Below are 16,612 nucleotides of genomic sequence, written 5' to 3'. Positions count from 1 at the left end.
AACACAAATAGGAGACAGAGGAAAAGTACGAAGCGGCAAACTGTTTGTGTCACCACCCACTTGGCAGGCAGCGAAGGGTCGTCGCGAGTGACTGAACTTTGAAGGGGGTATCTTATTGTTCTACAGGAGTCGGTATCTCCCTCCGTCTTCTAAAACCAAAACATCTCCCTTACACTCCCTCGCCATCATTCCGGCCCCAGAGCTTGACCGTCCGGTCATGACCACCACTAACGATCCACTTGCCGTCCCTGCTCACATCAACACTGGCAACCGGCCCAGAGTGCCCGCTGAGCGTCTGCACCAAGCCCCAGTTATCGGCCGAGAAGATTTTAATCTTTGCGTCGAACCCGCCAGAAACGAAAAACGTCCCCGCCTTCTTGGGCTGCTGCGCGCCCTTTTCGTCGGCGCCGGGCGGGTGGCCGTCAATGGGGTCGTCCAGGCCCCGGAACCACCGCACGTCCGAGACGGCCTTGGCGTGCGCGCCGAGGTTCGCCGTCCGCTGCACCTTGCGCACGTCCCAGCACTTCACCCAGCCGTCGGCCGATCCCGAGAGCACCCTGTGGCCGTCGGAGCCCCAGTCGAGCGCGTAGATGGGCTGGATGTGCTCGTCGAGGATCATGACCGTCCTGCCGGACCGCAGATCCCAGATGCGGCCGATGCTGTCCAGGCCCGCGCTGGCCAGGAGGGACCCGTCGGCGTTGAAGCTGACCGTGTACACGCCCCTGGAGTGGCCCTCTTGCAGCAGCAGCTCTGCCGTCGTTTCCACGTCCCAGAGCCTCCATGTCGTGTCGTCTGAGGCCGATGCGAGATACCGGCCGGAAGGGTGGAACTCGACGCGGGATACCCTGCCGCCGTGGCCCGTCAGGGTCGAAAGGGGGGTATCTTTGTTCAAAGACCACAGGTGGACCAAGCCCTCAGCTCCGCCGGACGCAAGGTTCACCGTGTCGGGTGATACGTTGCCCTCGGGTAGCGTGGACCCTGGGTACCATGAGATACCGCTAATCTTCTGTGTGTGTCCTCGGAGGTTCATCTTGGCCTCCATGCTCGGGATCTCGATGAGCTTGAGCCCTCCACCCCAGTTCCCCGCGGCAACGACCTCTCCGTTTGGTGATAACCTCGTCATGCTGACGTGTCTGTCACCGGCCGTCTGACTGCCCTGAAGCTCGAAACCCTCCAGCTTCTCCTTGATCTGTTTCCGGAATTTGACGTGCGTGCGCAAGGGGATCGTAGACTCGGCCTTTTGAAACTGCACTCGCCTCCGCGCCCTCGGCAGGGAATACTTTGCGATATCAATGCGCGCCTGCAACAGGGCCTGGCCGCCGGGTGTGTAAAACTCCTCGTCCTGCTCGTCCTCGTCCTTGTCCTCGTCCTCGGCGTCCTCCATGGTAATGTCGCCGTTCTCGATGCCCGCCATTTCCTGCTGAATGACCAACAGGTTCCGCAGGCGGTCTCTGCGTTCGGGCTTGCCCTCGCCAAAGAGCGTGACCGGCTCGCCCATCTCCCTGAGCTTCGTGCGCACCCGGTTGTCGTCCGTAGGCACCGCGATGCTCGCCGCCAGCTTCTTCCTCTCCATCTGCGCCAGGACGGCGGACGTCTTTTCGGGCGCGGCACCGGCGAAGGCTGAGGGGATCTCGTAGTCGTGGTCGACGGGGATGTCCTCCAGCGCAATGCCTCTGTCCTCATCCATCGCCTCCTCGACGTAGGCTTGTCGCGAAGGGTGCATCATCTTGGGCAGCGGGAGGGCTTTCGGCCCGGGAATGTCAGAGTTGTTGCAAAGTCGCCTATAGAGAGGGTGGTGGTTCGGAGGATTTGATCGAGGGATTTGGAGCTCGCGGAGAGGTGTGTTGAGCTCCAATGGGTGCCTGGCGAAGGGAACGAATGTAAATTTTATTTTTTTTGGTATTTGGGATTTTAAAGAGCTTACAACGGTACGTGCAAGCAAGTGGTCAACTGATGATGCGCGCGCCAGCCACACTGCGGTCGGGGTCCACTGAAAATTTCTCGGCTACGGTGGCTCTTTTCGCCGTCCCGCTCCGGCTCCGGGCATGTGGGGTCCACGGGTGCGCCTTAAGCACTGAGAGAGGCAGTTCACCTTGAAGCCCAGAACGGGGTGTGCAGACAACCGGTGCTCTTAACATGCACATCTTGTTCTTGGCTTCTCAATTGTTGTCAAGTATCAGACGGCAAATGCTGAATGCCGAACTACTTCCAAATAAAACTGCGAGAGAACCGATGCTCTAGTGACTTGCTCTTGACCAGTCTCATCTAGCTGTCCCCAAGTCCCAAGCTCATGAGGTCCTAATATCCGACAATGCAATGGACATCATGTACTTCGAGAAAACGCCAGGATATTCACTCCATCAGCGTTCTCAAGAGACATACAGTACCAACTCTGCCTCCTCACTTGGAAGAAGGCTTCACATCCTCCATCCCAACCCCATAATCCTCCTTCAACACCTCTCCAGCAACCTCGATCGGCTCCGCCTCCTGCAGCACATACAACATCCTCCCCCACTCCGTCTCGCTCACATTCTTCCAAGCGTGCATCGTACCCCTCTGCACACTCACGTCCCCCCTCCGCATCCTCCTCGTCTCGCCCGAATCCAGCACCAAATCGATCTCGCCCTCGAGCACCACCCCGTAATCGAGGCTGACGGTCCGGTGCATGGGACTCAGCGAACCGGGCGCCATGTCGACGATGCGCACGACGCTGCCGCCGGGGATCACGATTCCCGGCGGGTTGGCCAGGCGCTGGGCGTAGGCTGTCACGTCTGCGTTGGCCGTCAGGGAGACGGGGGTTTGTTCTGTGGTGTAGCCTAGGTAGAATTTGGCGCCGCCGCCGACGGTTTGTTGTGGGATTTCGGTGTCGACGGCGGTGTTGAAGATTGCTTTGCCTGAGGGGTCGTGGTCTGTGATGAAGCGGTGGGGGCGGCGGAGGTCGCTGGGTGTTGGTTGGGATGCCATTGTTGAGATGTGTGTGCTGTGTCTTGTTCAATGTAGGTTTGTACGACGGATAGAGGGTTTTGCGGTGTTGAAATGTCTTTGTATGGTGCAGCTTTTGCTTTCTCTTGAGATGTAAAGTATAAATAGCCTAGGCAGAGTTTGTGGGAGAGCTAAGGTATGTGATGAAGAAAGTTGAGACGAGCAAGCTTCCGAGAAGAAGAACGGGCAGTCTTCTACTCCCCTCGACATCTTCATCGAGCTTACAAATAATCCCAAGTACATTCAGTAACATCCTGTCAATCATCCGTTCCCCGCCATCCCCCCTCTTCGAGACCATGTTTGAAGTAGTTGCCGGGTCGGCATCCGACGTCATATAGCTTGTTCAGGCAGTTGACAGCCATCCGGAGCAAGTGGCCGGAAAGTGGAGGTGGGGCCGGTACGCAAGAGGAGGTGGGTTGTGCGGGGACGGGAGGACAGCTCGGGGGACGCTATGAAACTGTATTCTTTACCCGTGTTGGTTGCATTACCTGAGTACCCAAGTATGGACCTGATGCGAACAAGGCCACAGAAACTGGGCTAAAGGTTTGCCTTTGCACATGATCTCTGGGATGTCATCGTTCATCGTTGACACCATCTCGGGTAGGCATCGTTGATCTGAGATTTCGGGTTCGGGCTCACGGGCGACTGACTGTAAGAGCCGGGCAAACGGAGGGGAGGGCTGATGGAAGTCGGCGTGAAAGAATTGAATTCGATGAGTTCGAGAACAAACAGGACAGGGTATGAAGTCTTGGAAGTCGGATTGCAGAAAAGATACTCATGGTCACATCTTAGTTTAGGGCACTTTCAATTTCTTACGGGCTTTGGTGATCAAAATCAAAATACAATGTTGGGTATTCATCAGGCCTAAAGCCTGAAGGCCACTATGAGAAAAGAAAAATGTACACAATGCGTTCAACCATGAGAAGCTAACTATCTGATGATGTGACAATCTCTCCTCCTTGACCCTAGAACTTTGGACCTGTCGTCCCTATTCTATCCTCCGAGCCGCAGAAACATTCGGCACGCCCGTTCCCTCCACTACCTTTGCGCCCACAACCTCATAGATGGGCATCTCAGCCAAGAACTTGGCAACGTGATGCAACGTCGGCAGCTTCTCCCAATCATGACCATCCATCTTAACCGACACATCAGCCGTAGACGCCCTCGACACGGCATGCACCGTAGCCGGCACGTCCTTGGCCTCCTCCTCATGCGGCACAACACACGCGTACTCGGCATCAGCCTTGCCCGGCTGCCCGACGGAAGGGATATACCGGTACGTCAGGATCCCGTAGTCCGCCTCGCCACCAATGGTACCGTGCTCCGTCTCGGGCTCGTCGCGGCGCAAGTTCTTGAGCGAAATGTCGGCAAACGTGGCGCCCCGCCACGAGGCGCGGACGCGCGCCGCCGTGGCGTGGTGCTCGAGGTCAATGTCGCAAAACAGCTTCGGCATGCCGAGCTCCTCGCGCCCGGAGACGATGGGGTCCGTCAGGGACTCGAAGAGCACCGACAGGTGGGTGCCGTTGATCGCGGCGCCGTCGCGCTTGACGTACTCGATGCCGTGGATGTACAGGCCCAGGTGGTTGTAGCCGCCGCCGCCGAGCCAGGACATGTTGTTGAGCTGGGTGACGGAGAGCGAGGCGGCGCAGACGGTGCCGGGGTCCTTGAAGCGGAACGAGTCCGTGGGGAGGATGCTCTCGAGGAGGGTGCGCGACGTGAGGAATTTGACCGACATTGTCTTGAAGGTGCGCTCGAGCTCGGAGGGCTGTCGTCGGCCGAAGAAGTCTTGTCGGGGACCCGGGAAGGGACCGAAGCCGATGGGCATGCGCCAGTACATATCCTGCTTCTTGGACCAGAGGTACTTGTTGAAGATCTTTGTGGCGTGGTCGTGTTCGTCGTGGCCAAAGTTGTAGTTTGTGTAGTTCATCACTGTTTCGTCGTGTTAGTGGTCTGCCAGGGGTGTGAGTGGGGGAGCCTTTCACGAACTTTGGATGGCAGGTGGTTGGCCTGGTGTCCTGTCCTTGCCGGCTTGACGAGAGAACTCTTGTATCTTGTGCGCGCGCTCCATGCGGATCTTTTCGTACAGACGTAAACGTTCAGGGACCTCGTCGGGAGATGTCCCCTTTGGTAGAACGACCGCCAACGCTGCCCCGTCTTCCATCGCCTGACCTGCGCCTTGCCCCTGATCTACGGGTTTGTTAGTCTCGAGGTGGGGTCTTGTCGGAATAGACTTACGAGGTGTGAAAGGATGCGCGGCGTCTCCCAGAAGGGCGAGCTTGCCATTCACCCACGTCGGCATGGCCTCCATATCCAACAATTGCCAGACATTGACTTCATCGGGGTGAACCTTCTTGATCAACTGCAATAGGGCAGGATCAAAGTCTTGGTAAACCTTGAGTAGTTGTTCAATAGAACCCTTCTTATTCCATTCTAATGTTTCGTCAGTTTCCCGCTGTATGATGAGTCGTGAAGAGACATACCGTCGCTTGCATTTGCTTGAGACTCGGTATCGGGGTGGATGCAAACAAAGTTGAGAAGCTGGTTATTGTTGCACGGGTAAATCACGATGCGCCTGTCTGTACTAAACCAAATACCCAGAGAGTTCTCCCTGTCGACCAAAGGTGCAGTAACGGGATCCTCGAGCGCCGCGGCGCGGGGGATGAGGAAACGGAACGCCGCCTTGCCCGACCGGAAAAGTTTGTAGTCGGTGCCGGTTACGAATCTCCTGACCTTGGACTATTTGGAAAAGGTCAGTACGAAACAAACAATAACACTTTTTGTAAACCCATCGTGTACGCACATAGATACCGTCAGCACCGAGGATGACATCCGCCTGGACGGTCGTCCCGTCCTCCAGCGATAACTCGCCCTTCTCGGGGTCCGCGCCGACAACCTTGGACGCGACATGAAGCTTCGCCGGCGTGGTGACCCCCCCGTCCTCCGCGGTGGCGACGTTGCGGATCTCGTTGTGAAGGTAGGCGCGGTGGACGAGCTGCCAGGGATGCTGCCATTGGCCCTGGGACTTTGTGATGTCGACGTCGAAGCCGCCTTGGTTTTGCAGGTCTCTCTCCTTGAAGTGGTGCGCAGGGTTGGCGCCGAACGTCTCGGCGTAGATGCCCCATCTTCGCAAGAGGCCGTTGGAGTTGGGCGCCAGGTGAACGGCGGCACCGGTCTCGTTGGCGAGCCTTGTTTGCTCATACAACTACGATGAGATGGAAGCGTGAGTACACAAGTGAGATGAGGGGGATGGGGCTACGGGGAGGGGGGAGCTTCCTACGTCAACTTGGTGTCCTTGCCGGCGCAGTGCTATAGCTGTGCTTAAACCACCAATGCCGGCGCCTACAATGGCAATCTTGAGTGGTCGGGGATGCTCGTGGACCATGGGACTCGAGTACACGCCGTTAGGGCGCTGAGCCTCTCCGTTGACCAACATGGTGCCGGGCTCGACGTGTGCAAAGGAAAAAGAGAGTGCGTTGTTCTGGTTAGATTGTGAAACAAGACCTTTGCTCGACTCTCACAGTTGTGGATGAGAATATTATTTAGGAATGTCAGAGCTGCAAGCAATGATGTGAGAGAGAGCAAAGGAGAGCGGCGTCGAGACAGAAAATGGCCAAGGCTATGGGTTAAGAGAAAAAAAAAAAGAGACGAGATATAACCGTTGGTTGACGGGGAAGAAATGATACCGTAAGACTTACATTACAGCCCGTCATCTCAAACGCTTCCCGCCCCCGGACTTCGACGCTACGCCACCGCGTCGATCGTCGGCCTGCTGGGCTCGACAGCTCGGCCCCTCCCTCCCTTGTCTCCATTGCCTCCCCCCATCCCATTGCAACCACCCACCATCGAAAACTACCACGGCAACCCCGGACTCTTGCAAGTCGCCGAGCGTTCACAGGGCGAGAATTGGAAAAGGAACTAGTATAGGTCATCATGCCCCCTAACTCATCAAAAAAAAAGCCATGCCGAAGGTGACCACTGGCTGGGCGGTTTGCTCCTCCCCATCATCCTTCCCCCCCCCCCCCCCCCCACATTTTCTGCCGGCGGGCGGAAGGCCGGAAGCATGGCGGGGGGGGGAGGAGACAAGTTATACGCGGAAAGTCATTTAGTCACATCGACCATACTATGTGGTTCACCTAGTACCCCCCTGTTCCCTCTGTATCCATCTGCCATGAGAACAATAGAAACATTTTGCCGTGCAACTTTGTACAAGACTTGAAACTAATCCACAGCTGGGCTCATGCACGCACAAGGTCCCAACGGTATGCCGGCTTCGAGCAGGCGGTAGATCGAAGCTTGCAAGGGGAAGGTGTCAGCCGTCGTTTAGTGAAAGGTTGCAATAAACATTCTCAACATGAGTTGGAACCGAGTGGTATGTCGTAAAAACAGACTTCTCGGTAAGGATGTGTCGGGGAGTATTTCCGATCAAGGAGGGGGAGAAGCGAGCAAAAGATCGGCTCAGGTGGGGGTGGGTCCGTTGGCTTTCTTACTGCTGCTGCTGATGCTGCTGCTGCTGTGACTTCTAGTTTACCACAACTTCCTGCACCAATATGTCTGTCATTGAGTAGATACATCCAAGTGACATCGAGTCAAAGTCATAGCATCTCTCCTCTGTAATTGATGCATCTGCCGCATATAGTACCGGCCCTTCTTGTTCCAGCTCCAATTCCGATTCTGGTTCCCATGTGCCGTCCATCGCACTCAGTAGCTGATCGTGTTACGAATACAGCAAACATAGGATGAGTTGAACTCAACCCAACTCATTGGCCATATCAATATAACTAAAGATCCCTCCAAGCCTCACCTTGCTGTTATTCATCCCATCGGATCTTATCCATGGTAAACGGACACCAAGATCCAAACCTACTGCTCGCGCGAACCCACATGGAACCCTCGGCACCCGCGTAAGGTACTCCCGCGTGAGCTACCCCGCCCTTTCTTCGGCTCCTTGGGTGCGTGCCGGCCCCAATCTGGTCCCGACCTACCCCGCCCCGACACCGGAATTCCGATACAAAGCTCCGGAGAACCTACAACACAAATCTCATCGGGACCGAACAAGTCCGCTCTCACTGGCACTCACACCGTACTACCCCGCCCTCTTCATTATCGGTCGAAACAACCACAGGAACAAGGGAAGGGAAAAAGAACCGGAAAAGAACTCTCAAAACAATGTCTCCAATCCCAACCGCCCTCATCACAGCAGGCAGCGCAGGCCTCGGCGCCGCAACAGCCAAACTCTTCGCCCGCAACGGCTACAGCGTCGTCATAAACTACGCAAACAACAGCGACCGCGCAGAAGCCCTCGTCAAGGAACTCGAGTCCCTCTCACCAGCTTCTTCTCCCCCCACAGAAGGAGCAGGAAGCCAGCAGCAGCAGAAGCAGCACTTCAAAGCCATCAAAGCAGACCTCTCCTCCCGCACCGAAACAACCGCCCTCGTCAAACAAGCCGCCGACGCGCTCGGCGGCCGCCTCGACGTCCTCTTCTCCAACGGCGGCTGGACGAGACTCCGCAACATCCAGGACCTCGACGACAACGTCGACGAGGACGACTGGGACCGCTGCTTCAACATGAACGTCAAGTCGCACCTGTTTCTCATGCACGCCGCGCGGCCGTACCTCGACGAGACCGAGGGCGCCTTTATTACGACGGCGTCGTTGGCCGGTGTTAAAGTTAGCGGGAGCTCGCTGGTAATGCCTTTTTCTTTTGCAGTCTCATCAACAACCCCGTCTCCTGCACATATCGTATAGGCTCAGCAAGCAAGCAAGGCAGACTCTTCTAACACGAACGCCAAAACAACACAGGCCTACGCCGTGACGAAAGCAGCCCAGATCCACCTCGTAAAAGGCCTCGCATTAGCAGCAGGCCCGAAAGTGAGAGTAAACAGCGTCTCTCCGGGCCTCATGTTGACGGTATGTTACACACAATGTTCCCCCCCACCGCCTTCCCTTCTCCTCCCCCCCTTACACAACCCTCGTCTGTATCCCCCATCCGAACGATACCCATATCCACGGCAAGACATATCCGGTAAAGAAAAGATCAAAAAAAAAAAAAAAAAAACTAGCACATGCTCACTGGCCATATGCGTTTCCGCTCGTAATAGGACTGGGGCCTACAATTCCCGCAAGAAAAGCAACAGGCCGCCCGCGACAGGACGCCCCTCAAGCGCCTCGCCACGGTCGACGACGTGGCCGACCAGGTGCTGTGCTTCGCCAGGAGCAGGAGCGTCACCGGTGCTAACGCCGTCATTGACGGGGGGCTCAGTATTTGAGCAAAGGGGGCTGGCTTATCATCTGTATCTGGACGGAGCATGGATATGGGATGCCTTTTTATCCGTAAGAGAGAAAGGAAGAGAGAGAAAGAGAGACAGAGAGCGCGTATAGGTCTGGCACGCCTGGGTAGCCCACCACCAGCATGCTGCCATGCCCAGTCACGCAAACAAGGGAGGGATGATAAACCTTTACTCATCATTGACTCAGGGTCCAAAAGGGCAGAAAATAACACCCTTGGCCAAGCGTGCTAAGCTGCTAGAGTAGAGCTGAGCAAGTATTTCCAAGGAAAACACAAGAAAAAAATGACCAAAATCTGTATCAAATGGTCTGTTCAAGGGGCCCAGGAACGGGGCTGTTGCGAGCTGCCCAGAGCTGAGATTGGGTGAGAGATGTTGTTAATCCGTCTGCGCCTGTGTGTACCCCCCCCCCACCCCGCCGTCTGGGTCATGGTGTCGAGAACGGGGTCCCTCCCCTCCCACATCCCGAAGGGGGCCAAGGTGGGCTGGGCAGCCTGGGCTTGCGTATTGGCGCAACGAACGGGGGGAGGCCAAAGCAAGACCAGGCAGAATCAGAAAAAATAATGGGAAAAGGGAACCTTAAAGCTTGTAAAACCGCTGCTGCCCTTCTTCTTATTTTGCTGTGCTCTTCCCTTTTCCCGTCATAACATAAAAAAACTTCAATTCCGTTATAAGTACCGAAACGCCTTGCTATACGTGTGCTGCATGGGAAAAAGGTATCGGTGTGGGATGGTATAAGAAAACTACAACCTCGTCCCGTCTCTTCTCTTTCTCTCTCACTCTCTTTTCTCTCCATCGTCCTTTTCTTATTCCCCTACCTCCCTGTCTTCGTTCCAATGGATATACCGGATGATCGGCCACTTCCACGACTCGTGTCGTATCGCCTTGCCCCAGACGAATAACGGCACCCACAGGACCAAGACGGCAGATGCGATTCCCGCCATGGCCCCAAAGGCATTGTCGTACCCGGCCTTCTCGACCCAGGTATTGGTGTAAAATGACAACAGGAAGCCGAAGAGTGCTACAACAGAGGACCAAAAGTCAGCTTTCATAGGCCGGGCAAATACGAAATGTTTTGGGACGAGGGAGGGGGATGCCAAGAGTCGGACGCCCACTTACACTTGAAGCCCATGACGGCCAGGGTGATCTCGCCGGCGACGGGCCGGTAGGCATCAATCACGTACACGAGACAGATATTCGTTCCTTGGGAGATGGAAAAGGTAACTGTAGATGGGATGATCAGAAACACCGTCGTTTCGACAAAGAGCAAGGAGGTGTGGGAGGGGGAAGGAGGCCAACTTACGAAGTCCAAGACCGATGGTGGGACAGATCCAGTGCAGCTGGCTATCGATGCCGACACCGTAGAGGACGAGGGCCAACGGCGTCGTGACCATACTGATGGCCATGCTAGGAAGACGCATCTCCGGATCCCGCATCCCGCCGTTTCGTCTGGTAAACCAATCTGCAATCATGTCGCCAAGATGCCCACCGGCCGGAATTCCGAGCAGCGCCCCGAGGATGCCAGCAATGAAGCAGAGGCCAATCTGCCACGAGTCGAACCCGTATGCGGAGTAAAACGCGGAACCGGCATTCGAGGACACAGCGACGAGGAAACCGACCGTCACAGCCTGCACCAGCGCCGCCCAGAGGACCGGCGGCAAGAGGATCAGGCCCAGGGGCCGCAGCGCCAGCTTCAACAGGCTCTCCTGCGTCAGCGTCTTGTTGAAGATTTTCAGCGAAGAAAGGTATGATTGCTTTGAGCGTCTCGTCGTCGAAGTCCCTAGCGGGCGAGCGGGCAGCTCGCCTTCCGACCTCATCGATCCGGGTTTGCTCCCGTCTATCGACCCCAGGCGGTTCCAGGCGCTCGCTTCGTCTCTCTCGTAGGCGGTCTCGGGGAAGGTGAAGAATGCCAGCAAGAGCACAACGCCGACCAAGGCAGCAGAAACCTGGTAGATGACTCTCCAGTCATGGTTGATGGTGATGAGACTGCCAGAAAACACGACGGTTAGAGATTTCCGGCACGCTCTGGGATGCCTTTTCATCACTTACCCTGAAATAACCACGCCAAAGCCAACGCCCGCAGAAAGGAACGCGGTATAGAGGCTGCAATCCTGGTGTTAGCGATCTGCCAACCTGCTTCTCTGCCAGAACAAGCACTCACGCCATGACGGTACCTCTTTCGTGCAAAAAGAAGACATCAGCGATGGAAATCGGCGCAATCGTCTCCGCGGCTCCAGCGCCAAATCCCATCAGGATCCGGCCGGCCAAGAAGCCACCGTACGAGTGATCAACGATGAGCCATATTGTGCATGCAAAGTAGATGGAGTAGCTCGCAACGTAGACTGGCCGCCGGCCAAACTTGTTAGCGAGCGGCACCCAGAAGAAGTTGCCCACGCCCTGGAGCAGGGCGGTCGTCGTGAAGAAGTAAGCAGTCCTGGCGATCGCGAGACTGAGGACATCAGTATCGGTAGCAGCCGCGGGGAAGAACTCCAGGGCCGTATCCAGCAACGCAATCGAGGGCCCTGCAACAACGACTCCGTTAGCCAGTCGTCGACAAAGATACTCTGGGGACGATGGATTCGAGCATACCCGCTGCCAGAAAGTTGCACATCATCATGGCGAAGCAGATCAACCCCGCCATGTAGTACTTGTACCATTGCGGCCTAAGCGAGTCAGCTGAAAATCCCTGGCTTTTTTGACGATCTAGGTCGCCAGTCAGTACCTACCAGTTTAAGGGGTCGTTCGGATCTGCTGATGGCGATGGAATCAATATGATCTCGTTCGTTTCTGGATGCCTTAAACGGACGTTTCCCAACGTCCTCGCCCGCGTTGTTTCCTCCGCTACATGCCTTGTGTTGCTATCCATCACTGGATTGTGTCGAGAGCCTCCGTGTTCTGACGAGTCTGACGATGCAGTTTGTCTGCCCGTCGGCTCGGGATCTCTGGAAGGTTATGGAGCCCCTTCTGGAGGAGTCTTCTAGAGAAGTCACGGCGCAGTTTTGCAAGCCGGGTAAACGGAGTCGTCTGGAATTCCGTTCCAAGAAGTCGGAGAGCAGTGAAGAGCGGCTACTCCCCCTGCTTGAAAAGGACGAGCCCGATCGATGAAACGGTCGAGTCCAGGCGTATCTGCCGCGTCGATCGTTCAACGTGGTTGCATCAAAAGGGAGGTAGGTATAGGCGGGCGTGGGCGTGGTTCACTGCTACTACCTAGCACTTTGCAGAGAGAAGGGAGACGGCAGAAGGTTTAAGCTTTACTGTCTCGGTAGCCCGTCGTTGATTGGATTCTGTGGGGAAACATGGGGCTTCTTCTTTTTTAACAATGTCAAACACAATGATTCGTCGGTATGACTGTGAGAACTTGGAAAAGAATAGATGACCAGTAGAGAGTCGCCGCAGACGAGGGACAAAGAACGATAGCGGGGGAACAGCAAGTCGCGGATGAGTATGAAGGATGACCGATGCAAAGTCTGGACCTGACGTCGCAGCTCTCGAGAACGACAACAGCTACCTTCCTGTAGTCTGTGTGTACACTCACTACCTGGTGATATCTTGGAGAGACGGACGCGTGGAGTCGCAGTGATGGTGCGTGAAGGCCGCCAGGAACACTGGATGGCACATCCCAAGAGCCAAAGGACGGACGGACGGGGATAGGCGACGGGCCTAAGCAGGAGATTATCAGGTCCCAATCCTGCTCACCGAATTTGAGCACTAGTGTAAATGAGGACAGACTTGGCAACGCAGAGGAATGGGAACAGACAAGGATTTAGCCGCAGCGGCCACTGTCTTATCCGCGACTAAGGAAGGGGTTTTCGATTTTAAGGGGCCAAGTTCCACCAAAAAGCCTTTTGCCAAGGCTTTGGACATGGGCGACCGAAACATGACCAGAGGAAAACCAATTGGTGGGTTCTAGCAGGAACGCTAGTGAAGGAGCCAACGAGGGGGTGAAAAAAAGGGACAGATGACAGATGCGACAACCTCCGAGATGAGACGTACGCAAGTGTCCGTCTTTGCATACTTTGCTCACACGGAGTGACGGAGAGTAGAGACGGAGAAAAGCAAGCAGGGAAGACCTCGAGAGTCGAGACAGGTTCGTCCTGCGCGCTTGCGAACAGACGTCAGACAGCAAAGGTGCTGGTGCTGGTTCTGATGATGCTGATCATCTTTCTGGGAATCATGGACTCTAATGCGTCCAGCCGAGTTCCGCGCCGCCCGCCGCCACCATCGCACACGTAAGGTGAGTTGGAAAGGTAACCCGTCCTTGAACAAGTCCAAGCCTTGCTGGAAGAGCCTCAAAGAGAGGAGAAGTTTGTGCCGCATGAACTAAGCATAGGAGCCAGAGTGCCGTTTTCGGCCATCAGCTCCGGGTCACGATCCACGGTGTGCCAGTCTTACGTGGTAGGAAAGTGTGGCTGGTGCTTAATATGGGGTTGAAAAAGTAAAAAAGAGGTAGTAGTCGCCTAGTGTGCTAGAGCCGGCGGAGAGACCCTGGCATGCCGTATGTCTCGTCTAGGAGACGCGCAACGCGCTCCCCACGCAATATCTCTGAAGGGATATGTTGCCGTGGACACTAGACAAACGTCAGTAAACACTCCATAGTACTGCTTCTCGACCGTGGAGGCCGGCCAAAAGAAAAGCCTCTGGAGGCCGCTCATGTGGTTCTTGACGGATCCCGCCAGCCTCGCTTGCGGGCAGTGCAGTGCATATGCGTCTACGACCTTCGGAGAGTGCCGTTCCTGGAATGTGTCAACGACATGCAGAGCCGTTATCTCTTCGCTCCTCGTGGGCCGAGGTCGACAACGCAGTCTTGCTGATCCCAGACTCCAGACTCCAGACTCCAGAAGTGTCGGATGTGAGGGCCGAGGCGGATAGACGAGGGTTGACCGGTTGAGCGGTATAGAAAGAAGTATGGATCTCGGAACCTAGAGGTGTGGACTTGCGCGCCAGTGGCTCCGTGATGCCTCATTCTTCTCTTCCTCCACATGGTTACTGTGTGTATGCTTAGGTGATGGGCCAATTTCATAGGCTCGTATTCTGGTGATTAGAGTAAGGAGTGTTTCAACGTGACGTTTCTCCCATCAGACTTACAACAAATAGAGTAATGGCATCAGCATCGTCGGTTGAAGTTTACCATGTTTCCATGTTAGCCCCGGTCGTTGGCGCCGGCGTGTTGAAAGTTGAAACAACGTGAACTCGTCATGGCCCTATAAGTGATGGAGCAATGTGAATAAGGACGCGTTTGCTTTTGTTCAGCTTGCCCCAGATGCCCCGTCAGGTAAGGCAGATTTCAAGCTTCATGCCACGGGTCCATCGACAGTCAACATATTAGGGTTGCCGGGATATGTTTGACGAGGCTTAAACGGAGGGGGGGTAGCAGGGCAGGCTTTCGTCATCCTGCGACTGGCAGAGCAGCAAACACACACACACACACACACACACGGCGGGCTGTCATCTGAAGTTGAAAGTGTCTGGAGTAGTGCGCGCCAATGAGTGGACGAGTTGATGATAGTCGAGACCAAGAGCAGAGGAAGAAGTGTGGTCAAATTCCGCCTGCAGTGTTGGTGCAAGTGGAGGAGACGACGTGGAATCAGAGATGCAGCAATCAGATGCAGGGTGAGGGAGGATGGTGTGGGGCCTCTCCGCCGACAAGAGTAAGGAGTACGTACTGCCCAAGATACTTCTTTCTAAAGCGTGCGCTGGTGATGGGTACGTATCTAAACCACTAGAATGGAGATGGTGTACTTAACCTTACTAAGGTCTGGTTAGCGCAGACAAGTACCGCGGCGCTAAACGCCCCAAGGTACAAACAGGAAGGCAGGGTACCTTGGACTTGTCTCTAGTGCCACGACCCAATGTGATTTTGAGCGACATGCTTTTGGGTCGAGGAATTGCGTGGTGCGTAATTGCTATGGTGAAGGGTTCCATTATCAAAATTACTGGGGGAAATCTATCAATAGAGGATGAGTGAGCTCTCCACCTGGGCGGGTCCTCATCGGGGAGAACCATGACACCAAGCCCTTTCGGGACAACCGGGCAGGGCTCAGGGTTGGCACGGATATTAGGGCCTACGTAACGCTCTTGATCAATCCCGTGCCGTCTGTTTTCTACGCAGCACCTCGTGTACTGGGCTCCGTACCACTTGCCCACCTGCAGCAGTGCAGCACTACAGACTTGCACTGCACCCCTTGGGCCCCTGCCCTGTCCATCAGATCAGACATTGGAAGACGGACGGCAAGACAGACAGTGAGTTCCTTCCATCCCTTCTATTGTGCATACCTTCCATATTGTCATGATCCAATGAACGTCTTTGGGTACCGTACTTTCTGATAACGCCCAGACACGTTGTTCTTTGGAGGACCTGACATCTCATCTGTCTGCATCTGCTGCTTTCATCAACCGCCAGAGTCATAATCCCACCTACCTAGTCAACATGTCTCTTCCCTCCACTTGGCACCGGACTCTGAAGGACTGACGAGCACCACCCTGTCACCTGTGCCTTTCTAGACTCCGCGTCTGGAGCCTCTGGCAGTCTGGTCACTGGTCACTGATGTTTTCACATGGGGAACTGCTGGGGCCGCTGACTCCCCCGGTGGCTACTTTGTGTGCTACAGTTTCCGCCCATCGCGTGCAGAGCATTTCAACTTTTCAAAGTATCCAAGTACCTCCTCGACTAGAACAGGGACCAAGATCCAAAAGGTATCTGTACCTTGTCTGCGGATACTAACCGCAGTCGTAGACGCAGTATCTTCTTGCGCCAGCTCCTGCGCCTGGCAAGTCATCATCCATCCCATCACGCTACACCGAGCTGCATCTTGCAGGGCTTTGCCTCTCCGTCCACGGCGAGCGGAGAGGAAGTTTCCGCCGTCTCGATTCCTCACTCCACTCGTCAATTTGCTTTTCCCGGCTAAGACGCATCCTCATGGAGACTTGGGATTCCATCTTGTGCGGCGGTGAATCCGGTCAATCCCGTCAAGTCAGTTGTCACTGTGAATATGCGAAAAAGACCGCCGCAGTTTGTCTGGCCAAGCCGGCAAGGCATTCGGTCACGTTCGTCGCGAGTCAAGCAGACGGGGTCAATTGACCTTTTGGCAAGTGTCTGAGCCGACCCGATCGGCAGCGCAAATCGATGACTCGCCCCTACCAAGATCTTGGACATCGATTGCCTTTGAGCAAAAAAAGGGACAGCCGGAGCGCTCCGAACAAGGCCGCCCACGAGGTCGAGAGATGGATAAAGAGGCCAGGACTGGAAATGCAATGCAGCATCCGGATACCATGCGTTCTGCACGTCTCAAACCAATTCGCATCGGGACTTTGGTCAACGGGGTTTGTGGCCAGCATTGGCAACATGT

General features: G+C 55.4%; 4 protein-coding genes across 4 annotated transcripts; 1 reads left to right on the top strand and 3 right to left on the bottom strand.

Moving 5' to 3' along the window:
- Positions 1-48: 48 nt before the first annotated feature.
- On the bottom strand, positions 49-3,242 carry BDP81DRAFT_471600 (WD40-repeat-containing domain protein). The gene is made up of 2 exons (XM_060594592.1): positions 2,501-3,242; positions 49-1,862 (listed from the first exon to the last, which is right to left on the bottom strand). Exons 1-2 carry the CDS (start codon positions 2,962-2,964, stop codon positions 170-172), a joined length of 2,157 nt encoding a protein of 718 aa, XP_060445171.1. The 5' UTR covers positions 2,965-3,242; the 3' UTR covers positions 49-169.
- A 313-nt stretch (positions 3,243-3,555) lies between these two features.
- On the bottom strand, positions 3,556-6,609 carry BDP81DRAFT_374269 (uncharacterized protein). Its single transcript, XM_060586694.1, has 6 exons — positions 6,260-6,609; positions 5,783-6,184; positions 5,463-5,718; positions 5,218-5,412; positions 4,969-5,169; positions 3,556-4,911 (listed from the first exon to the last, which is right to left on the bottom strand). Exons 1-6 carry the CDS (start codon positions 6,413-6,415, stop codon positions 3,971-3,973), a joined length of 2,151 nt encoding a protein of 716 aa, XP_060445170.1. The 5' UTR covers positions 6,416-6,609; the 3' UTR covers positions 3,556-3,970.
- A 1,303-nt stretch (positions 6,610-7,912) lies between these two features.
- Positions 7,913-9,471, top strand: BDP81DRAFT_24578 (uncharacterized protein). The gene is made up of 3 exons (XM_060582865.1): positions 7,913-8,667; positions 8,782-8,889; positions 9,081-9,471. The coding sequence occupies exons 1-3, from the start codon at positions 8,149-8,151 to the stop codon at positions 9,246-9,248; spliced, it is 795 nt and encodes a 264-aa protein (XP_060445169.1). The 5' UTR covers positions 7,913-8,148; the 3' UTR covers positions 9,249-9,471.
- A 601-nt stretch (positions 9,472-10,072) lies between these two features.
- BDP81DRAFT_449569 (major facilitator superfamily domain-containing protein) lies at positions 10,073-11,907 on the bottom strand (the record flags this gene model as incomplete). The annotated part of the gene is made up of 6 exons (XM_060592426.1): positions 10,073-10,287; positions 10,386-10,490; positions 10,570-11,252; positions 11,316-11,369; positions 11,428-11,788; positions 11,856-11,907. The coding sequence occupies 6 exons, from the start codon at positions 11,905-11,907 to the stop codon at positions 10,073-10,075; spliced, it is 1,470 nt and encodes a 489-aa protein (XP_060445168.1).
- Between the last annotated feature and the right edge of the window lie 4,705 nt (positions 11,908-16,612).

The sequence above is a fragment of the Colletotrichum phormii genome (assembly GCF_030913505.1).
Source record: "Colletotrichum phormii strain CBS 102054 chromosome Unknown BDP81scaffold_10, whole genome shotgun sequence".
Classification (NCBI taxonomy): domain Eukaryota; kingdom Fungi; phylum Ascomycota; class Sordariomycetes; order Glomerellales; family Glomerellaceae; genus Colletotrichum; species Colletotrichum phormii.
This window is presented reverse-complemented; position numbering and strand designations above follow the sequence as displayed.